Source organism: Bidens hawaiensis, unplaced genomic scaffold, assembly GCF_021521415.1.
Source record: "Bidens hawaiensis isolate Kalapana, Puna unplaced genomic scaffold, B.hawaiensis_p1.1 tig00017490_1, whole genome shotgun sequence".
In the NCBI taxonomy this organism is placed as follows: domain Eukaryota; kingdom Viridiplantae; phylum Streptophyta; class Magnoliopsida; order Asterales; family Asteraceae; genus Bidens; species Bidens hawaiensis.
Genome location: NW_027492650.1, coordinates 287468 through 312110, shown reverse-complemented (window position 1 = coordinate 312110; position 24643 = coordinate 287468). Strand labels below are relative to the sequence as shown.

General features: G+C 35.1%; 2 protein-coding genes and 1 pseudogene across 3 annotated transcripts; 1 reads left to right on the top strand and 2 right to left on the bottom strand.

Moving 5' to 3' along the window:
• Positions 1 to 23304, bottom strand: LOC143554075 (casein kinase 1-like protein HD16). 2 transcript variants are annotated; one of them, XM_077043933.1, is made up of 16 exons: positions 23182 to 23304; positions 22971 to 23096; positions 22322 to 22395; positions 22160 to 22229; positions 22020 to 22075; positions 21858 to 21929; positions 21644 to 21738; positions 21113 to 21179; positions 20901 to 21030; positions 20593 to 20811; positions 20361 to 20491; positions 8522 to 8696; positions 8347 to 8437; positions 8093 to 8250; positions 5641 to 5829; positions 5141 to 5569 (listed from the first exon to the last, which is right to left on the bottom strand). In XM_077043933.1, the coding sequence occupies exons 1-16, from the start codon at positions 23251 to 23253 to the stop codon at positions 5510 to 5512; spliced, it is 1785 nt and encodes a 594-aa protein (XP_076900048.1). In that variant the 5' UTR covers positions 23254 to 23304; the 3' UTR covers positions 5141 to 5509. The 2 variants fall into 2 exon arrangements, with proteins under 2 accessions (XP_076900049.1, XP_076900048.1); XM_077043934.1 differs by lacking the exons at positions 5141 to 5569; positions 5641 to 5829; positions 8093 to 8250; positions 8347 to 8437 and adding exons at positions 1 to 347; positions 448 to 538.
• LOC143554049 (GDP-fucose transporter 1 pseudogene) lies at positions 7321 to 7988 on the top strand (annotated as a pseudogene).
• On the bottom strand, positions 17475 to 19256 carry LOC143554076 (casein kinase 1-like protein HD16). Its single transcript, XM_077043935.1, has 4 exons — positions 19175 to 19256; positions 18934 to 19091; positions 17939 to 18127; positions 17475 to 17863 (listed from the first exon to the last, which is right to left on the bottom strand). Exons 1-4 carry the CDS (start codon positions 19254 to 19256, stop codon positions 17804 to 17806), a joined length of 489 nt encoding a protein of 162 aa, XP_076900050.1. The 3' UTR covers positions 17475 to 17803.
• Positions 23305 to 24643: the final 1339 nt, after the last annotated feature.

The window sequence follows — 24643 nt, the reverse complement described above, 5'->3', positions numbered from 1 at the left end:
ATGACCTTTTACAACCCAATATTTCTTTAGACATCATTCGATTTCATCTCTTTCATTAGTAGCAACCGATTACAAACCCTAATATTCTATTGTTTTTAGCTATTTTATTTATTTTTTTCATCTAACAAGTTAAAAAAAATGATCAAATGCTAAAATGGTAAAAGTATAACAGTGAAGTCAAAGTCAAACCTGGTCAGAAAACCCGGAGTTTCTGGACAAAACAACGGCCCAACGACTGGCAGCTGTTGCCATAGAAGTCACATGAAAACCTTGTCTCCACTTTTTACTAATCCACCTCAACGGAAACGACTTGCTCACTTTATACGACTGTTGTGTGTAACGTGTTCCTGAAATAACGAAAACAGATACAAAATGACATATATAACGTGTCCCTTATTATGAATATATATATAAGAAATCACAAACTATTAAACACAAATTTCTAACCTCTAGACATAACAACCATTGAGTTTCCATTGGCAGCACCAGCAACCGAGCTGATGTAATAATAATTTTCCCATTGTTCTATAATCCACTTCTGATGAAAATATATATATTCTTACAAGTTATTTATTATTTTAAGTCGTTTAATATGAAAGATAAGGCGTTATAGTATCAACAAAACCTTGTTAAGGAAGACAGGTGATAGATTATAAACTTGGGAGCTAAAACCAGTTCCCGCATCCATAACTAGTGCCCACAGATTAGAAGCAGAAGCAACACAGCTTATGTATAAACCGTCTTCGTTAGCCTCTTCTACAAGTTGACATAGTCTCGAATCTGCAACATCGTAGTGATATCTGTGCAAAAAAGAAAATGAACATAAACAGATTTTATTGAATGAACATAAATGAACAAACGAGACACAAGTTCATGTTTGTTGTTTAACTTAATGAACAAAACAATTTGTTCGTTTATTGAATAACCGAGCCTACCTTTGCTTCATTGAGGGACGCTCATTGTAAACCGATACCCATTGTGAAGCAGGGCTACCTACACACACTTTCTTCTTTGGTTGCCCGTCTTCGTCTAAGTTTATAAGCAATCTACCTCGTTTTTGTATAACCTAGTAAAACTATACAATGTCAATACAAGTATAAGAAATGAATTACATATTTACATATTTACCCTACCTAAAACATATATATTACATATTTATCCATTTCATTAAACTTAATTTTAATGAAATGTATAAATATGTTTTAGCAAAGGGAAATATGTAAAAGTCCCTATTTACCATAAACTTAATTCTTCCAACATAGTCAGATTCTTGAGACGGATGACTTTAGTTGGAAGGTTATAGCTACTGATGATACAAAGGGCAGAAGAAATCCCGTTTTGTTCCATCAAACGCACAACCAAAGTCAGATTCTTGAGACGGATTACTTTAGTTGGAAGGTTATGCGGCATGCCACGTGCAGAGAAGTCTTTAACCGAATATGAAACTCAAAATTAGTAAACCCGATATTGTCATGTTATATGTACGTAATTAATCTTTTATCTAAAATATTACCCGCATATAGTAGCTTGAGATAACCAATGATTGAATCTTAGGCATACACCGTAAAAGATCAGCAAACATAAGCTTATTTCTTCCTGCTGCAAAGTCAACTTTTGAACGTCCATCGTGTCCCTGCATTAACATACCTATATATAAGATAATGTCACCATTCAAAAGAGGGTGGCGGGCAGCTTGTTGCCCGTTTGTCTGCCACTTTATTGTAATTGTTTTGAGTTCAATGAGAAGTCTATATTAAATGTATACTGAAGGAACTTCATAAATGATGCTTACCAAATAGAGAGACTCAAGCAACGGGCACTTGGAGAGAAACCGTTGAAGCATTTGAGCAGACGCCTCAACATTTATAAAAGTGATGCTTTTCAGCCGACTAAATACGTTACATGTCAATGGTGGTTCAAGAGTACAGTTTTGGAGATCTATACGTTCTACTCCTTGCAACGAAAAGAAAGAAACGGGAACCTTGTACAATCTATTATCATTACAAAATATCAGTTCTTTCAGTTTATTCCACCTTGCAAGATAACCCATTATCTGGAGAAACTCAGATTCCGTATGAAGATGACAGTTAAACTCTAGTATGCCCGGACCGTCATGTAATAACAAAACATTGAAGATGGCACTGGCCAGCTTACAATTCAACAGTTTGCAACCAGAATAAGATGGTACTCTGACCAGCTCGTTTGTAAATGCAAGTTTAGGCATGCTCCGCCAGCTATACCGCCATTTCTTTGACAAGATGCTAGTTCTCACTGCATCTCGAAGCGGAATTAGACTTAGAATACTGTCAGTTATGTTTTGAGGAAGGGTGGTGATTATATCCGAATTTAGGCATTCGCATCTTGTTGGGTTTTCGTACTCCATAATGCTGCAAGATAGAATTCAAAATCAAAATCGAAGAATATAAGTAAGCCTGCAAACAAACCAAACGAATATAAACAGTGGCATGTTCGTAACTGTAAACGAACACGACCACTTAAACGGACAAATATTTGTGCTCATGTTCGCTCATTTAAAAAGGGAGCACGTTCGTGTTTGTTCGTTTAAAATCTAAATTGTGTTTGTTTATGTTCAATCGTTTAAAATCTAAACAAAAATATATGAACGTAACTGAACAAAGATATATGAACATATATAAAAAAAAAAGAGCGTAAACGAATATAAACAAACATAAATGACTAAATGAGCACAAACGAACGAAACATGTGTTCATGTTCTTTTGTATAATTAAATGTAACACAAATTTTAAGTTCATGTTCGTTCGTTTATTAAATGGACAAACATAAACGCAACTCCCGGCCGAACGGTTCACAGACAGCTCAGGTCGCTCATTTACATGCCTAAATAAAAATATGGTCCACTTAAACCCTAATAACAGTTACGATGTGAAGATATATTACAACACATGCCAAGGAAGTCACAATTGTACGACTAATTAATATAATACGGATTACGTACTATGGTTTATACTTTATGCAATGCAGCCGAATGTTGTGAACTGTGATCGAGAGAATGCAAATAAATATGTATCTTTTTATTTTTTATATAAACAATAAGGTCTAATCCAATTAAAACCCATGTATAAATTCCAAGGCCCAAATAATATTAGAGTTAAACGACATATATATATGTTGAATTTTCACCGTAGTATATTACATGATACAAATATTAGAATAATAACAGTCTCAATGTATGTAACCGAAACATACATACATACATACGCGTTTACTAATCCAGATTTCACTTGACACAATGTTTTACTAACTTAGGAGCTTGTTTAAGCCACAACTTGCTAATTTATAAACCTTGTTAGGCATAACAAATTAGCCTTCAGGTTGTTTCATTTAAATCTCTTAATCTAGCTCAATATTCAAGAATGCAGTTTTAACATTCATTTGATGAATTAGTCACTCAATGACAAATTATACATATACATAAATCATTTGGCTCTCGCCATAAATTCACTTCTCACGACTCACATGAAGCATCATTGATAGCAAGATCACCGGTAACGGATATGTAATTTGATTCAAATATAAAACGGATAGATCAACGGCTCGTCTTCGGATATAGATACACCACAACCGAAGGGCTACGATAACCAACCGGAGATACAGATTCACCACCCCGCCTAAGAAATCGTGTCTAAAATCACCACTCGAGAAGCCAAAATCGAGCTAGCAAAGACAAATCAACTTTACTCAAAATCCATTGAGAAAAATTAACCAAAAAGTGTTTAAACATAAATCATCTCCCTTGTATTTCACATCCCTGATCTTTAAATAGTTACGATTACAAGAAAATAAAAACTACTCATGATCTCCACTAACCTAAATACCACTATATAAAAAAGTAAAATAAAAATAAATAAAAGATATAAGGGTATGTTTGGTTGGAGGTAATGAAATGAAGGAGGAATGGAATGGGAGAAGGAATGGAATGAACAAGGTAATGAAATAGATCATTACCAGTCCTTTGTATGTTTGGTTAAATATAGGAATGAAATGAATTATTAGTTAATGTTGTTTGGTATCCAAAAAAATTGTAGGAATAAAATAGAAATAATAAAAACATTCTTATCTCAAAGTAATTTTTTAACCAAAAAAAAAATAAAAAATAAAAAAAATAACTGTAATGGCGACGGTGGTGGTGGTAACTTCGGCGACGAAAATGGTGGTAGCGGCGGTGGTGGTAGTGGTTATCAGATGGCAAGGGCGGTGGTTGTGGTGGTAGGAGGGGTGACAATGGTCAAGAGATGGTAGCATTGGTAGTGATAGCGATGTTAGCATGGTGGAGGTCACGTGTAGGTGGCGGTGAAGGTCAGGCGGCGACAGAGACAATGGTTGTGGTGGTTATGGTGACAATGGTGGCGGCGACGGTGATAATGGTTGAAGTGACAATGGTTGTGATGTTACGGTGACAATGGTGGCGGCGGCGATGGCGGTGGTAGCGCTAGTGGTGGTGGCGGCAATGACGGTGGTGGTGGCGGCGACGACGGTGGTGGCGGAGGTGGTGGTGGAGACGACGACAGTGGCGGGGTGGTGGTGGTGGTGGTAGTAGTTGTGGTTGATGTTGTTAGGTGGTGGTGTTGTTGAGAAAGTAGAGTGAATGAGGAATGGAATGAAAAAAAAGAAGGGGGTAGGAAAGAATGGTTTTGATGGAATGGGATTCCATGTGTAATGGATGATTCCATTCCATGAAGCAACCAAACACTATTTTTTTCATTCCCAAGCAATGAATCATTTCATTCCTCCTATGATTACTGCATACCAAACGCTACCTAAGTATTATGGGTTACTTTATAAAGAATAAAAGTGACCTATATCCTACAGGATATAAGTGTTAGTTTTTATAAGAAGCTTATATCAAAATAAAAGTGCTATTTGAATGTGAGAAAGTCACTTCTTAAACATGACCAAAAAGCTTATAATAAGATACTAAAAGATTAATTGTTTCAATGTCACTTACAGAAAAGTAACCTAAAAACTCCTAAAACATAAAAAACTATCTGAAGTTGAAACTTTTATTAAGCATCACCCAAGTCATGCCAATCCCGCAACATTTTATGCTTGCAAGTTCAACACAAGCTGCGTTTTACCAAATCCCGATGGAATCGAGGAGTTTCTCGATGGTACAACGCCACTATAAGTTTTCATTCACGTTCAAACGAACCAGGAAAGGACTTTACTTATAAAACCAAACATAACAATCACAAAAACAAAACATTATGAATAGTCAAAACGATTTTAATTTCAACATCCCATTACTCCTTTCAAGTACAGAAGTTACGAACCAAACCAAGCCAGACGACAAACCGCATGTTCATAATTTATGGCACACATTTATCATTTCAAGTACAGAAGTTACGTCCAAACCAAGACAGACAGACAACAAACCGCATGTTCATAATTTATGGCACACGTTTCTCTAGCTTCTATTGGTATCCTTTCTTCCTTTAATTTCTTTCATTATCTCGCTTCAATGTCCATTTTACACGACGGTTGGACCATAACATATGGACGCGATGTAAAGATTCTTCGACCAATTTTCCTACAAAATTTATATAAAACCGGTGTTGGCAAAATTTGTACTTACAAGGAAAGTTTATAATACACCTGTACCTCAACATGAGTGCTTGGAAAGGAGGATGTTATTAAAGTTTCTTGGGTTTCATCTGCCAATTCGCTTCTCGGGGTGCTGAGTATGTAAGCAGCCTGATCAGGTGTGGCAGCCATAGATGTTATCCGGTATTTATTCTCCCATTTACACTGTATTCCTTCACTCGGGTACAGGAAATCGAGCTCCACAACCTGAGGTCGTGAAATCAGCAGTGGGTCAAAACGGTCAGGCTTTTAATTTTATTTTACAAATAAAAAAATTTATTAATTATGATTAAAATGCTGATACAACTAGGGATGTGCGTGTAACAAATATGACCAATCCGTAAACTGAACCCAAACCGACTATTTGGTTTTGCGTTTTCACAAAACCGAACTTTCGATTCGGTTTTGGTCTTCGTGTAACAAAAACCAAAAATACCAAACTAACTGCTATTTTCATTTTTTTTTTGTTAAAAGTGGCAGCAGCCATGGCTGCAGTAGCTTTGTTTCCTTTTTGTTGTTTGTAACATCATTCCAATTGCTAATTAGATAAAAACTAACTACTTATATGAACCTTTTAAATATTTTGAGATGCAATATTTACACTACTCAAAAAGACCAAACCGACTTTCTCTTACACTTCCCTTTCTTATGCTTTTATGATGTCTGTGATCTTTCTAACTAATTCCTTCTTCTGTTTCCTAAGTGTTCACATGATCTATTCACTCTTATGTTGACCCGACCCCTTTACACAGATGCGCCATAAAGACCCAGTTTTATATGTTATCTAGAACCTCGACCCATTTGCCCCAGTTAGAAGCATCTTACTTTTCAGTTGATTGTTTGTTTTTTTCCTTTTTCACCGCTCGCTGTCGTTTCTCACTTACAATTCAATCAGCGTACATAATCCAAAGTTGTTGGGAGTAAATTTGAGTTTAAAGAAGCTGCTTAAAGCCTTAAACAACAAAAGGTGGAAGAAAAGGCAAGTATTTTTCATTTATTGATAATTTCTTTTCTTTGAAATTAGACTATAGTTATAGGCTGGTTAACGGTGTGTGCACTATTTGAATAGCCTGTCTATGTTATATAATTACTGGTTAAATGCATCATTTGGCATTAATTTGTTCCCTTACTGAGATATATATCTATATTTATTTATCCCATTTTAAAGTAAAACATCTGTAGTATTGGGTAAGTAGATATCTTGGAGATAGTGTTGTAAAGCGTTATTTTTTCTATGTATTTTACTTATCTTATTTTCTTTTAAATGTGTTCACTAGGGTTGTTTACTGTTAATTCAAATGGGTCAAATTAAAAAAGTAGGCTAGAATAAATCAATTTGTTTACCGTTTATCATGCTTCCCTACCTACACACCACACGAGTTGACCATGAAAGTCAAACTGTAAATATGATTCCCGAACTTATGAATGTAAAATATTATTTAAGTTTGTAAACTAATTTGAATCTCCCTGTGAGTTGGGATCATATAGACTCTTGAGGCAGGATCCATATGCAAATTGAAGCACATATTTATAAAAACACTCAAAGTTATACTCCACCCTCATATTGATGATTGACATTTGACAAGCAAACCCCTGACGAGCTTTAAAAGTGCTATAGCGATCATTAAACAATACTTTCAAAGATTTATAAAATCAGTAACTAACTTTCCTTTTAGCTCTTTTTTCATTTGATTGGTTTGGACCCACAATATGTTCGTGTAGGCAACTGCTAACAAATTCTTACCAACGCCTTTCTTAATCTGGCAATTTTCACGAACACCCATATGTTGTGCCGTGCCAATGTTGACACATTTATAGTTTTTAGATCATTAACCCCTTTAGATAGCACTTGCTGATACAATATTAAGAAGGCAATCAATTTCATTAAACAAATACATTATTATCGATTTTAATAACACTGGGTGGTGGCGTTGGTTATGTTGTAATCGATTTGGGCTTTACTTTGACTGCATATCCAGGGGCTTTTCGCTTTCTGATCCCAGTTACTACTTAAATGGTTACAAATCTTGGGTTGAATACATGAGGTTTGTTTACACTTTACAGTATCAAGTTGTTATCTTTGATGATGGTTCCATTGTTTTGGGTTGTAACAGGTGAACACTCTGATGTATTTCCTGCCATTGCATATGATAATGGGAGTTTGTTTAAAACTGTAGTGTTTACTTGGGTTTCGTTGTCGTGTATTTGCACATATGATCACCTTTTTTAGGTTTGTGTGTGGGAAAGCTATATCCGCAACTGCATTTACGGTTACAGGTGTTGTGCATTAGTTTCTTACGGCGGGTAGGAATGTTTTGATTTGGGATAAACATGCTTTTTATGTTTTCCAGACGTTATTAGAATAATGATATAACATATGGAATACAGACATTCAATTCGTTTCCGTTTTTTCGACCCATTAAAATGATGATCAAATGCTAAAAGTGTAACAGTGAAGTCAAAGTCAAACCTGGTAAACAAATTCAGAGTTTCTGGACATAACAACGCCCCAACGACCGCCAGCTGTCGTCATAGAAGTCACACGAAAACCTTCTCTCCACTTTTTACTAATCCACTGGAACGGAAACGACTCGCTCACTTTATACGACTGTTGTACGTAAGGTGTTCCTACAATAATAATAAAAATACAAAACGGCATATAAAAAACCATTCCTTGTTATTAATATAAAACATCACAAATTATTATATACAAAATTTTCAAACCTTTAGACATAACAACTAAAGAGCTTCCATTTGCAGCACCGGCAATCGAGGTGATGTAATAATCATTTCCCCATTGTTCCATAATCCAGTCCTGAGAAAAATAGAAATCCTTATTACTTATTTATTATGTTAAGTCGTTTAATATGAAAAAAAGATCTGTAGAATCAACAAAAACCTTGTTAAGGAAGAAAGGTGATAGATTATAAACTTGAGAGCTAAAACCAGTTCCCGCATCCATAACTAGGGCCCACCAATTTAAAGCAGATGCAACACAGCTTATGTAAAAACCGTCTTTTTTACCATTTTCTACATGTTGACTTAGTCTCGAATCTGCAACATCGTAATGATATCTGTGCAATAAAGATAAAGAACAATTAAGGTGCTAATAAATACTTAAGTTACCAATATACATGAATATATAATTAGGCCTACAAAATAAACCGAACGAACACAAACAGAACGTGTTAGGGTTCATTCATTTAACTTTGACTGAACAAATAATTGAATACAAACAATTAAACACACGAGGTTCTCTTGTTCGTTTATGTCTGTTTGTTAACAGCATAAATGAAGGTTCACGTACAAAAAATGTCCGTGTTCGTTCGGTTAACTTTAACTGAACAAACGATCAAACACGAACAATTAAACGAACGGGGTTTTCTTGTCCGTGTTCTTTCGTTAAGAAAATGAATGTGCTGTGTTCTTGTTCGTTTGTTAACAATATAAATGAATGGTTCACGAATGTAAACAATCGAACATAGTTGAATATAGCTGAACAAACATGACTCGGCTAAAACCAATTTAAAGAAATGTTAACAACAATGTATTGGGCGCCAAATGTTAACAAAACAAAACTAGATTTTAAAAGGCTTAAAAAAAATTAAATGATATGTTAACAAACGAACATAAGTGAACGTAAACAACGGACATAAATGAACAAACGAGACACGTGTTCATGTTCGTTCGTTCGTTTAACTTAATAAACAAAACAATTTGTTCGCATTTGTTCGTTTATTAGAGAACCGAGCCTACCTTTGCTTCGTTGGGGGACGCGCATTGTAAACTGATACCCATTGTGAAGCAAGGCTACCTACACGCGCTTTCTTCTTCTTCGGCTGTTCGTCTTCTTCTAAATTTATAAGCAATTTACCACGTTTTTGTCCAACCTAGTAAAACAGAAACATGTCAATACAAGTATAAGGAACCGCCACTATAAATAACAACATAACTATTTACCATAAACTCAATATTCTCCAACATAGGGGCACTACTGATGATACAAAGAGCAGAAGAAATCTCGCTTTGTTCCATCAAACGCACAACCAAAGTCAGATTCTTGAGAAGGAAGACTTTAGTTGGAAGGTTATGTGGCATGCCACCTGCAGACAAGTCCTTTAACCGAATATAAAAGTCAAAATTAGTAAGCCCGATATTCTCACGTTAGATGTAATTAATCTTTTATCTAAAATATTACCCGCATATAATAGCTTGAGATAACCAATGACTGAATCTTAGGCATACACCGTAAAAGATCAGCAAACGTAAACTTGTTTCCTCCTGCTAAAGGCATAAACTCGTTTCCTCCTGCTATAGGCGCAAACTCGTCTCCTGCTACAAGGTCAACTTCTGAACGGACATCATGTCCCTGCATTTAAATACCTTTAATAAACTAATGTCACCATTAAATGAGAGAACTTCTAAATGAATGCTTACCAAATAGAGACTCTCAAGCAGCGGGCACTTGGAGAGGAACCGTTGAAGCATTTGAGGAGAAACCTCAACATTCCTAAAAGTGATGCTTTTCAGCCGACTAAATACGTTACATGTCAATGGTGGTTCAAGAGTACAGTTTTGGAGATCTATACGTTCTACTCCTTGCAACGAAAAGAAAGAAACGGGAACCTTGTACAATCTATTATCATTACAAAATATCAGTTCTTTCAGTTTATTCCACCTTGCAAGATAACCCATTATCTGGAGAAACTCAGATTCCGTATGAAGATGACAGTTAAACTCTAGTATGCCCGGACCGTCATGTAATAACAAAACATTGAAGATGGCACTGGCCAGCTTACAATTCAACAGTTTGCAACCAGAATAAGATGGTACTCTGACCAGCTCGTTTGTAAATGCAAGTTTAGGCATGCTCCGCCAGCTATACCGCCATTTCTTTGACAAGATGCTAGTTCTCACTGCATCTCGAAGCGGAATTAGACTTAGAATACTGTCAGTTATGTTTTGAGGAAGGGTGGTGATTATATCCGAATTTAGGCATTCGCATCTTGTTGGGTTTTCGTACTCCATAATGCTGCAAGATAGAATTCAAAATCAAAATCGAAGAATATAAGTAAGCCTGCAAACAAACCAAACGAATATAAACAATGGCATGTTCGTAACTGTAAACGAACATAGATAAACGAACATAAATGAGCACAAATGATAGGAATCATGCTCTAGTTCTAGTTTAAATGTAGTTTGTGTATTTTGAGAGGGGTCAAGTGCAACTTATAATTCTATAAACAGGTATTACTAGCTAATAGGGAGAGATAGAACAGATTTATGTTTAAGATGGCATTGCCATGGCTCCTGCTTATGCGGTGAGAGAGGGCTAGGCCCGGGAACCTTTTGTAATCTTTCTTTACTTTTTCAATAATATAACCGTCCTTCCTTATTATCCTTATTATCTTCTCTAAATTCAATCTATAACATATCAAACCCTAACAGTTCACGGACATAAATGAACAAAGATAAACGAACATATATGAACAAACGTAAACAAACGCAAACATAGATAAACGAACATAAATGAGCACAAACAATCAGAAACTAATAGCCGATATATCATACGTATAGAATAGATTGTGTTTGTATTAGAATATGATTCATTCCCTAAAATAGAGAAGAGATCCATGTATATATATATATTTAGGAATTACATCAATGAAATCATCAAACGTTATTTGCCTTCATGGTATCGCAGCCAGAATCGGTTCTCTAAATGCCAATCCCTAACCCTAGCCGTCAGCCTCCCTCCTCTGCTCCGATTAGCCATCTATTCTCTTCGATCACAATCCTTTTCTTTTTCAATGGATAAAACAGATCCCGCGGTTATGGTTACCAACATCAAGAACTTTATCCCCTTGCTCTTGAAATAGAAAGCTCCTAATACAACTCGTGGGCTGAGTTGTTCAGAATTCACTACAGAGCTTTTGAGGTCCCTGACCATATCAATCCTAAGGCCACCACTCCTACTGTTGCTACATCCTCATCTACGAACAAAGACGCTCTCAAAACTACCCAGCACTGTAGAATCAACTGGATGCTATCGTGCTCCAGTGGATTTATGCAAGCATCTCTCACGACCTATTGCATACCATCTTGAAACCACAGTCCACCGCCTGGACCACTCTGGACAATATTTTCCAAGAAAATCAAGCCACCGAAGCCGTTTACCTAGGCTGAAAGTTTGCCACTACCCGTTTGGATGATTTTCCAAACATGTCAGCGTATTACCAGGCTCTCAAAATGCTTTCAAATCAGCTTCCTAATGTGAATGCACCAGTGGATGAAGAAAGGCTTGTGATTCAACTGATCACGGGTCTCAACAAAACCTAGCACAGATTCTTAAAGGAACTGTCCCTTTGCCATCCTTCTATGAAACCCGCTCAAAGCTCATCAATGAAGAAAATTTGGAAACAACATCCGGCTACAATTAGCTCCCTTCAATCCAGTGGTATGGCTCTCCATGTTTCAAACCACAATTGTATAACTAAATTCATCTGCAACAGAAAACACCTTTGGTCTAGGGTTTAACTTTAAGCATGTGATTTGAAAACTTATCTTCACGAGTTCATAAAAGTACTCTCCAGGTTTCTGTTACGTGTATCTACTTCTAAACTCAGTAAGCATCATCACGATACCAGCACTTTATATAGTAATTGAAAGAGAAAACTCAAAAGTAAAGGGTTGTGAGGCAAGCGCTGAGCCACTACGTGTTGAGCCACTAAGAGGCCTGAATGGTTTAGAGACCAGTAAGTGCTGAATAACTGTGTAAAATGACTATTTACCCCTCTGAACTATTAGCAAACACTCAGTTTGAACAAGCAATCTACTGAATATGTTGAAACAAACTAGCAACAACAAAATACATATTGCAAAATAGCAAACCAACAATTTATGTTGAACCAAACTACCAAATCACGATCTAACAAATTAAACGACACATAAGAAGAAACAAATCAAATAAGTTAGTACATCATACTATAGTAATAAACTGATAAATATAGAAAAGAATAAAAAAATTAAAATAACTAAATAAGTTATATATTTCAAATCTTAAACTAATAGATAACATTAAATTTTAAAAAAGTAAATGTGTCTTCAGCAAGATTTTGGAGCTGAACCATTAAGAGGTGTATTGAACGATTAAGAGGTGGCGTTTAAGTCAACCAAACGCTATGAATCTGACCGAATCAGAGCTAACCTCTTAATGGTGTCTCATTCAAACCCAAACAAACAGCCCCCTAAAGTTTGTATCAATTTGGTTCGTTACCGGCACTCTATATAGCAACCAAAAGAGAAACCCCAAATACAATTGCCCGCTTCTTATGAGGATCTTGCTCTTATGGTAGGGATATAATTAAGCATAATCAACCGGATCCACCTAAACCTAGAATGTGAGGTGGATCGTTTTAGTAACTATTATTATTATTATTATTATTATTATTATTTTATGAAAATGATCAACCATTACTTTAGAAGCTTTCAAGTTGGAGTGATCATCGGTTCTGATAACATCGATACCGGTACTGGCACTCGTTATAGCTTAATTGAAATGAACAAACCCTAAATTTCCTACAATGCCTAATTGATAATAACAGTTTTGATGTCAAAACATGATTAATTGAATTGAATTGAATTGAATCGAATTGAATTGAAGCAAAGGTAAGAGTGAATATGGATTACGTACCTCTGGGCATCGGCGTAGCTTAAGCGGGGAAGACCAATATGGTTTCGACTAGTATTTAAATTTTAAATTTACAACCCAAAACCCAAACCCGGCCCAAATACCTTCTGAGTTTATTGGGTTTTGGGTATTTGACCCGGAAAACTTTTAAAATTAAATAAATATTTGACTCAATGTAGAGAACAGAAATGGATAGGATCGAATATAAACATGTAGAATTGAACAAAAACTATAGAATTATTAATTATACTGTAATGTAAACAAGAACCTTGGTGTCGCACTTGGCGACGCCATATTGTTCGATGAATTTTGTTTTTTAGTTAAGTTACCTTAACAAACGTAATGCGAACCGATCAATCGTTATTTTGTTTGCAGTTCCGATACCATAACAAACGTGAAAAAACTGACCGGGTTAGCGCAAACTCGCTACCTTATTTAGTGACCGATAACACTTGGGTTTTAACAACGCTCAAGTTTACATAACCCCCCCCCCCCCAAATAATAATAATAATAACAATAAAATAAAATTGGTCGTTGGTCCACCTCAAATATTATATTTTTTTCATTTTTTAGTTCCGGTACCGTCATGTACATAATCAAAACCGACCGAATTCGTGTCAAGTTACCGCATCATTGCTCGGGACCACGACGCTTGTGTTTTACCACCGCCCGGGTTTGCTAGCAAAATAAATATTGTCTTAAATATTTTGTTTTCTTATATGTTAATTCGACAAATTAATTTTTTGGATTTTAACGCTAAAATTTTACCAATGATATCTATATCGTAACAAATGCAGCCGATATTGATCGAATTTGTGTCGACTCATCGTCGTAACGTTCGAGTTTTACCAACGCCCGTGTTTTAACGCTGGGGTTTTGCTAGTTGTCCGGCGCAACGCGCCGGGGTAGAAGGACTGGTTAGTAGAATAAATAAGGAACTTGGAGGTGGAGTAGTCATATAACTTGAAATCGATGGAGTGTGAATAGGAAAGTCGAAAATATTTGTGGCGGAATAATACACGAATGAACGTGTACTATTTTGGTATGAAACGCGGAAGGGGGTTTTTCGGGTTGACCATAAACCTGGAAACGAGAAACCAGGAGCCAAACAGAATTAGTATCGGTTAGCGTAATTTTGGGAACTAGCCATGTCCGTCTACTTTCAAGACATATAATGAGGTTTACTTTGTTACGTGGCGTGGTATTCGGTCGATATCGGTTTGGTTTGTTATGTTATTGGTATAATACCGCTGCTTGATATAGCAGCCGAATGAGTAAACTAAAAAAGTAAAGTTTGTATCATTTTAGTTTGTCATGGCCCTCGAGATACCAACACTTGGTATAGCAACCAGAAAAATACCCAAAAATAGATTTGTGATATGCCAAAAAAGACATCATGTGTTCTTAATCGATCAAAAATCGAGTATTTACATGTATTTACATGAAAGCCAAACAATAGAAATTTCTGTTACGCGACAGTTTTTGCTAAATTGTAACATAATTTCCATGAACATTGGAACATTTCGTTTCCGAGCAGAAGAGCTGTTTTCAAGTACTATTTGATTGATTACATATTAATTCGTATTAGATTGATTGGTCTGAGGTTATCGACAAAAAAAAATTGTCTAAGTCACTTCATTTCTTTTTGTCCAAAAGTTGCTTCTTCTTTTGTCTAAGTCACTTCCTTTTTTGTTTGTCAGTTTCGGGAATATCCCCATTCATAGGTCCGAGATCTACATCTATGAATTGAAAGATCCGAACGATCCACAGTTTTTAGAATCAATAGGTCTTCAAATATTTCATTTGAAAAAATTAAAAACCTTCTTATTGGATGATCGTGAGACTTGCCAAAAATCGAAATTATTGATCAATGGAGGAACAATATTACCATTTTTGTTCAATAAGATACTAAAGTGGATGATTGACTCATTCCATAGTAGAAAGAATCGCTAGAAATCCTTTGATAACACAGATTCCTATTTCTCAATGATATTTCATGATCAATACAAATTGGCTGAATCACGTGAAATCATTTCATAGACGTTCATTAAGATCTTTTTTTTTAAAGAAAATAAACTTCGATTCTTGAACAATCCACATCACTTCGGCTTCTATTGTAACAAAAGATTCCCCTTTTATGTGGAAAAGACGCGCATCAATAATTATGATTTTACATGTGGACAATTCCTCAATATCTTGTTCATTCGCAACAAAATATTTTCTTTGTGCGTCAGTTAAAAAAGACATGTTTTTTGGGGGAGAGATACTATTTCAGCAATCCGGTCACAGGTAACTAACATATTCATACCTAAGGTCGTTTTCCACAAAGTGGTGATGATACGTATAACTTGTACAAATCTTTTCATTTTCCAACTCGATCCAATCCATTCGTTCGTAAAGCTATTTATTCAATCACAGACATTTCTGTAACACCTCTAACAGAGGGACAAATAGTCAATTTTGAAAGAACTTATTGTCAACCTCTTTCATATATGAATCTATCTGATTCAGTAGGGAAGAACTTGTATCAGTATCTCAATTTCAATTCAAACATGGGTTTGTATCACACTCCATGTTCTGAGAAATCTTTACCATCTGAAAAAAGGAAAAAACGAAGTCTTTGTCTAAAGAATGCGTTGAGAAATGGCAGATGTATAGAACTTTTCAACGATGTAGTGCTTATTCAACTCTCTTAAAATGGAATCTATTCCAAACATACATGTCATGGTTCCTTACTTCGACAAGGAACATATGTCTAAAGTTTTTATTTTTAAATACTTTTTTAGACCTATTGCCGGTACTAAGTAGCAACCAAATATTTGTATTCATTTTTTATGATATTATGCATGGATCATATATATAATGGCAAATTCTTCAGAAAAAAATATGTCTTCCACAATGGAATCTGACAAATGAGATTTCGAGTAAATGTTTCCATAATCTTCTTCTATCTGAAGATATGATTCATCAAAATATTGAGTCACCATCGATATCGACATGTCTGACAAATGTTCGGGAGTTCCTCTATGCAATCATTTTCCTTCTTGTTGCTGCATATCTCGTTTGTACACATCTTCTCTTTGTTTTCGGGGCCTCTAGTGAGTTACAGACTGAGTTGCGAAAACTTTTAGATAGGTTTCCTACATCTGAACCGAATTCTTTCTGGTTAAAGAATCTCTTTCTAGTAGCTCTGAAACCATTAGGAGCTTCTCTAGGAGGCAACATGCTATTGGGTGGTGGTCCCGCTTATGGGGTCAAATCGAGATGCTTTAAGAAAACAATATTTGAATATCAATCTCATTGATATCATCGATCTCATAAGTATAATATCAAATCTCATCAATCGAAACACTTTTTCGTGAAATACGAGACATCTAAGTCATACAAGTAAAGAGATCTATTCATTGATAAGAAAAAGAAAAAACATGAACGGGGACTGGATTGATGATTAAATAGAATCCTGTGTTGCAAACAGTGATTCGATTGATGATGAAAAAAGAGAATTCTTTGTTCATTTCTCCACCTTAACGACTAAAAAATTGATTGATCAAATTTTATTGAGTCTGATTCATAGTGATCGTTTATCAAAGAATGACTCTGGTTATCAAATGATTGAACAACCGGGAGCAATTTACTTACGGGACTTGGCTGACATTCATAAAAAGTAACTAATAAATTATGAGTTCAATACATCCTCTTTAGCATAAAGACAAATATTCATTGCTCATTATCAGACAATCACTTATTCACAAACTTCGTATGGGACTAATAGTTTTCATGTAAAATTTTGCCAAGTTCATGTAAAAGCTTATTTTAAGATTCGAGAAAGTCCTTTCTTTTAGTAGACATAATATATGGTGATGGTAGTGGTGGTTGGAGGCCAGTTCGAATGGGGTAGTAGAAGTGGTGTGATGGGTATTGTAACGGTGAAAAGCGGATTTATGATTAAGCATCCACCCTTTTCAAAAACCAAAAGTGCGCCGACTAAGCTAACCTCGTATTAAACATCACCCGCGTCATGCCAATCTTACACCTAATTTACGCATACAAGTTCAGCACAAGCTGCATATGGTGCAACACCGCCATCACTTTTTATTCAGGTTCAAGCGAACCAGGAAGGAATCATAAACCATAACCTAAATAAAAAAACATGCCTTAACCGTACAACCAAACATAACAATCACAATCACAATCACAAAAACAAGACATTATAAATAGTCGAACGATTTTAATTTCGCCATCCCATAAAGCATTTCAAGTACAGAAGTTATGAACCAAACCAAGCCAGGCTACAAACCACATATTCTTAATTTATGGCACACATATCTCTAGCTTCTATCGGTATCCTTTCTTCCTTTTCTTTCATCATTCCCACTTCAGTTATCAACTTTTCACACCATAGCTAATAAAATGATATACATTTGGCACTTAATCGCCCATACAACGATCCCATTAAAAAAAAGGCCCAATGAAGTGCACTTCCCACACCCTTCAACAAACGGTCGGACCGTAACATATGGAGGCGATGTAAAGATTCTTTGACCATTTTTCCTACAAAATAGTATAAAACCGGTGTTAGCAAAACTTACACCTATTTTGTAAGTTTATAATATAATACACTAGTACCTTAACATGAGTGCTTGGAAAGGAGGATGTCCTTAAAGTTTCTTGGGTTTCATCCATCACTTTGCGTCTCGGGATGCTGAGTATGAAAGCAGCCTTATCAGGTGTGGCAGCCATAGATGTTATCCTGAACCCATTCTCCCATCTACGGTGTATTCCTTCACTCGGGTACAAAAAATCGAGCTCTACAACCTGAGGTCAACGGCATTTGCAGCAGGTCAAAACGGGCAAATTTTTGTATTGGTAAAAATGATAACAGGTCAAATTGAGAAAAGGTCATATATTTTGTTTTACAAATATATAATTCATTATTTGTGATTTCAATACAAAAAGAAAACAAACAGAAATAATCTAACCCAAACAAAACGGTTTTGGTTTCACGTGTAATGAAAAGCAAAAAAAAAAAACAAACCAACCCGAATTTAAGTATTTTACGAGAACTTAATAAATAATGTTATCATAAAAAAAATTATCTTAAAAGTATAATAATCAATTAAGTATTAATTAACAAAGAGATTAAAGCACAAATTCACTAATTTGATCAAAAAATTTCAAGCACAGATGGTAAAACCGAACAAACGAGAGTGAACCCGAACGGAATGGAACCGAAACAGACTGTTTTAAAAAACTCAGAAACTAAATTTTCCGTTTTAGTTTCAGTTTGAGCCCAAAAGATATTGTTACAAAACACAGCTCAATGTGATGAGTCTGACACGTTCGACCCGTTCCCTTTTTAGCAGAATAAAACCTTTTTATTTGACACATCAGAAAAAAAAATTTAAACCAAAGCTTTCATAAATAAATAAGTCAAAACTTGTCAGCTCACGTTATTACAATAAGGATATAATCTATTGAATAAAGAATGACAATCCGTTTCCTTTTTAGTCAATTTATTTATTTTTCTCATTTGACATGTTAAAAAAATGAAGTACATGCACTTGAGAGTAGAAAATGACTTCAGAAACGCTAAAAGTATAATAACTAAATCATGATCAAACCTGGTCAGAGAATCCAGTGTTTCTGGACATAACAACGCCCCAACGACTGCCAGCTGTCGTCATAGAAGTCACGTGAAAACCTTCTTTCCACTTTTTACTAATCCACTTAAACGGAAAGGACTCGCTTACTTTATACGACTGTTGTGTGTAAGGTGTTCCTGAAATAACAAACAGATACAAAATGACATGTCCCTTATTATCAATATAAGAAATCACAAAATATTAAACAAAATTTTCTAACCTTTAGACATAACAACTAACGAGCTTCCATTGGCAGCACCAGCAATCGAACTGATGTAATAATTCTTTTCCCATTGTTCCATAAATATGTAAATTCTTATTAGTTATTTATTATTTGAAGTCGTTTAATATGAAAACATGAGCTATAGAATCAACAAAAAACCTTGTTGAGGAAAACAGGTGAGAGTTCATAAACTTGAGAGCAAAAACCAGTTCCCGCATCCATAATTAGGGCCCACAGATTTGAAGCAGATGCAACACAGCTTATGTATAAACCATCTTCGTTACCCTTCTCAACATGTTGACTTAATCTCAAATCTGCAACATTGTAATGATATCTGTGCAAAAAAGATTTAAAAAATAATTATCAAGGTGTTCTTAATTAATCAAATGACTACATTAAAATAATATCTACTAATAAAATCAATGACCTAAGTCAATTATCTTTCCTTGATTCTTTATAACTGTGTATTGCTATAAAGATTGCTTTCCTTTTTAAAATACTTAAGTTACCAGTATACATGAATATATAACTAGGCCTGTAAATAAACTAAATGAGCATGAACGAAGCGTGTTAGTTTTCGTTCATTTAACTTTGACTGAACAAATTATCGAACACAGACAATTAAACAAACAAGGTTCTCTTGTTCGTGTTCGTTCATTAAGAAAATGAAGGTGTCCGTTTATGTTTGTTCGTTTGTTAACAGCATAAATGAATGGTTCGCTAACAAAACATATTATTCATTGTTCGTTTAACTTTAAATGAACAAATAATCAAACACATGAATTAAACGAACATGGTTTTCTTGTTTGTGTCCGTTTGTTAAGAAAATGAGTGGTTCATGTTCGTTTGTTAATAATACAAATGAACAGTTCACGAATGTAAACAAACAAACATAGTTGAGCATGCATGAACAAAGATGACTCACCTAAAATCAACAAAAGAAATGTTAACAATGGAATGGGTAAAAAATGTTAGCAAAACAAAATTAAATTGTAAAAATTAAATGAACATGTTAACGAACGAACTTAAAAGAACGTAAACAAACAAACATAAACAAATTTTAATGGAAGAACATTAACAAACATTAATGAAAAAACGAGTCAAGCGTTCATATTTGTTCGTTTAACTTAATGAACAAAAAAATGTGTCCATGTTTGTTTGTTTATCAAACAAACAAGCCTACCTTTGCTTCATTGGGCGGCGCGCATTGTAAACTGATACCCATTGTGAAGCGGGGCTACCTACACGCACTTTCTTCTTCGGCTGTTCATCTTCTTCTAAATTTATTAGCAATCTACCTCGTTTTTGTCCAACCTAGTAAAACAGAAACATGTCAGGAAATAACTAAAAAAGTACAAGTGCATAATCATATATGAAACCGGATAAGCAATTTAAACAAAAGGAAAAAAAACAACCTTGAGAGCTCCATCAATCCGGATCGGTCTCAAAGATGTAACGGGTTCAATCAAGGAATCAAAGAAAGAAATAAGCTTAGCATAATTCGGTTCTTCATCAAATTTCATATTTGTAACCGCTTCAAGAAATTGTTTAAACGGGGCGGGACAAAAGCAACACATGAGTTCAGGCGAAGTCGCCATTTTCTTTTTACAAAGAAGGAAACTCTTATTGTTACCCTACAACATTCAGATTAATAATTATTAACACAATAATAATAATAATAATAATAATAATAATGTAGCCAAACGAGCCAACTTCAACTTACTTGGTAGCCTTGCCATGGTAACCTTCCTTTTATCAGAAATATTAATGTGTAAGCTAATGATTCCAGGTCATCCCTTCTACTACCCGTACGACCTAAATGTGCATGTACACTCGCGTATCTTATTGTACCCCTGTCAAATAAGTTAAATCAATAAATAAAACGGTCTTTTGGTTATTAAAACAAATATAAAACTGAATTCAAAATCCACAAACCTGAATATATCCGGCCGTTGATCATATTCAACATGCATATTAGATGATGACTCTCTCCACTTTGGAGCTGACACGACAAAAGATCATAAGTATTAATTATATGCTAATAACTAATAATACTCAAATAAAGCTCGTGGTCTAATTTAGGGTGTGTTTGGTATTCCATATCCCCCCCCCCCCCCCTCCTTGTGACTTATGAAGGTCTAATAAATCCTTTTTATGTTTATACAGTGTTTGGGAACACATAAGGACTTTTACCTTTTTCCTTATTAGAAAGGGTTTTCAATAAGTTTGGATTTGGTAACTTGTCAACTTATAGGTTTAAAATACCCATTACACCCTTTATTCCATCCAGCTCTCTTTAACCATTACACCCTTACATCAATAAGCTATAAAATCCAAACACTTTTTTGGAAACTCCTTCTTAGAAAGTCACAAGTCCTTTTCAACTTATCACAAAAAGGCCTTTTCAACTTAAATAAGGAATCCCAAACACACCCTTAGATTAGAACACTTAAAACAACACCGTACCTAAACCAAGATCAATAAGATATAGCTTCTTCTCATCAACTGATCCAGGTTGGCCAAGTAAAAAGTTTTCCGGTTTCACATCTCCATGCACAAACCTTTACATAAAACAATTATTTTGTTAAACAAAAAATGAAGTATATAAATATAAACTGTGTTTTAAGTTTTAACATGTAACATATAAATATAAGGCATGCAAATAAATCTTAAATCTTACCCTTTTGAGTGAAGTTTTTCAAGAATAGATATTGCCTCAACAGCAATGCAAGCTACCATATTTGGTGCCATCCTGTGAAAAAATTAAATAAAATTGATTAACAAATAGCAACAAAATAAAACTTTATGCACAGCAATGGAAGTAAAATATTATTCAGCTTACGATTGGCCTAGAGTATACCAAACATCCCAAAGACTCGGACCGAGCATGTCTATGACCTGATAAAGATTGAATTTTATCATGTTACACTTTCGGAAAATTACACGGGTCATTAAGGTGAAATGTTTAAAATCAAAACTCACCAGAATGTAGAAATCGCCTTGTCGGCCCTTGTAGTGGACACATGGAATCCCATAACATCCGTTTAATGAACTTTTTGCATTAAAAAATGTACATAAATTAGATCATAATCATAAACACTAAAGACCGCTTTTAAAGTAAAACAGTTAGGGTTTGACATGTACCTGTACACTTGCCACTCGTAAGGAGGCCCGTAATTGCAACCTTTACTATTACGATGCTCAAACTTCAATGCTACCTATAAAAGAAGTAAAAACAAGAAACAAAATAAACGTTAAATATCATCGGTTGTCATGAACAAACCAAAGCAAACGTTTAGTAAACCATTTGTGAGCTGTCCAACGGAAAACTTCTATTTAATAAACAAACGAACACGAACACATGCCCTGTACGTTCATTTACACTTATTTACAGTCGTTCATTTACGTTCATCTATGTTTGTTAGTTTACGTCTATTGAAGTTCGTATACATAATTCAGTTAAATTTTGTGGCCCCACTACAATTTAGTCTAGATTTATTAACTTGTTAGACCCGGCATACTGATTTTCACGCCTATTTTTAATTGGTATTCACTCAGTCATGAATGTTCATTTTGTATGTTCGTGTATGTATGTGAATCATTCGTTTATACTACTAACAAACAAACACAAACACTCTAATTTTCTTCACGAACAAGTTCACAAACACAAACAAGAAAACACCATTCACTTAATTGTTCGTCCAAAATAGTTTGTTTAGTTAAAGTTAAACGAACGAGCACGAGTATGGCCCGTTCGTGTTCATCCGGTTCATTTACAAGCTTAGTAGCATACCTCAACTGCATCCGGGCCCGTTCTACCACTGCCACCTGTCACCCTCCTACCAACATAGACCTGCCCAAAACCATCCTTCCCCAACTTCCTTTCCGTCTTATAAATAGGCGAATTTCCCACTTGTACCTACATCAAATTAAAAATAAATTGCATTTATAAGCCATACAAACGAATGTAAATAAAATATGCTTTATTAAGTATTAAATATTACCCTATCGGGAACAGGAGTTGCGTTTCCTTCTTCTTCAACTCCAACTATTCTATCCGCACTTTCACCCTCCATACCGATATTATTATCACCAACACCGTTAGCAACCGGTTCAACAACCGCGTTTGGAACGTCACAAGGTGGTTCAGCGTCTTAATCAATCAACTTAGCACCGCCTCTACCTCTACCGCCAGCAGGCCTCCCTTTCCCAACAGCTGCAGCATTACCCCTTCCTCGTCCTCTTCCACCACCGGTTTTCCTTCTCGTTGTTCGGTTTTGAGCAATGTTTTCAGTTTCTTCAACAGGTTGAGCTGCGCCTTGCTGAAGATCTCCAATCCGTTTTGATCTACGGGCCCCACTACGCAGTTGTGGAATCCTCACCCATGCAATTTATATCCACCTCATTTTCCCCATGCAACCCTACATAAACAAATATTCATTCAAATAAGTGAAAAGTTGCTTACTTTGAAAGCATAACATTATATGTGAAAACAAAAGTAGTATTTTTAGCAAAACCAGATATTTATGCAGATTCTACACTCAATGCTCTAGGGTTTTGATTCTATTGGGGACAGCACATCTATTCCATGGAGATAGTAAACAACAAAATACATCACATTTCAATCCAATCAAATTAAGCCTTCAAATCCTATCTTAATCATGCATAAATATAGAAACAAAATAAAAAATGAAACTAGTCTGAAACGAATTATGTAAATCCAGATAAAAACGATTTAAGGCTAGTTCATTCAATAATCAGACAATATCTACACTCGAAACATTCTCCGATTACCGTAAAAACTAACCACAACAGTTCAAAAATCAAAATAAAAACACACATAGCTAGTATCAAACATCTTTCTCCGGTTACTATAAAAACTAACCAAAGCTTTAAAAAACACAAATTATAAACACAGATATCCAGTTCATTCAATCATCAAACAACATCTACACGCGAAACATTTTCCGAATACTGTGAAAACTAACCACAACATTTGAAAACACAAATTAAAAACACGCATAGTTAGCTCAATCAATAATCAAACACTCGAGATATTCTCCAATTACTGTAAAAAAAGCAACCACAACATTTCGAAACACACATAGCTATGTTCAACCAATTACTGCCACTCAAAAGTAGAGAACATCAAGCATGCAACACATGTGGTCTTGTAAATGCTCATTTTTTTTAATAAAATAAAACTTAAGGGTGTTAAAATTGTTTGGGATGTGGTCTTGTAAATGCTCTTTAGATCTTTTGCAATCTCTAAAAATATTGATATTCCCATTGAACCGGTTTAATGATACGAAGCTGATAGTTAAGATTTTGAATTTTAGAAGTCTTAGGTTTGAAACTTAACTTAGTGGTGTTTTCTCACAATTATGAGTTTCCTTCTTTATTTATGATGTTTTTGGGTGAGGAAGTGTCAAAATCATTCGCCTTATATTGCTACTCTTTTACAGT

Excerpts from the sequence above, each read along its gene's own strand:
- LOC143554076 (XM_077043935.1), bottom strand. The coding sequence starts at position 19,256 with ATGGAACAATGGGAAAAGAATTATTACATCAGTTCGATTGCTGGTGCT. Across the intron at positions 19,092-19,174 it reads GTTAGTTGTTATGTCTAAAG|GAACACCTTACACACAACAG; the intron begins GTTAGAAAATTT and ends TTGTTATTTCAG. Across the intron at positions 17,864-17,938 it reads TTCCAAGCACTCATGTTAAG|GAAAAATGGTCAAAGAATCT; the intron begins GTACTAGTGTAT and ends ACTATTTTGTAG.
- LOC143554075 (XM_077043933.1), bottom strand. The coding sequence starts at position 23,253 with ATGGAGGGTGAAAGTGCGGATAGAATAGTTGGAGTTGAAGAAGAAGGA. Across the intron at positions 22,076-22,159 it reads AAGGCGATTTCTACATTCTG|GTCATAGACATGCTCGGTCC; the intron begins GTGAGTTTTGAT and ends AATCTTTATCAG. Across the intron at positions 8,438-8,521 it reads CACCTTTCTTCCTTAACAAG|GACTGGATTATGGAACAATG; the intron begins GTTTTTGTTGAT and ends TATTTTTCTCAG.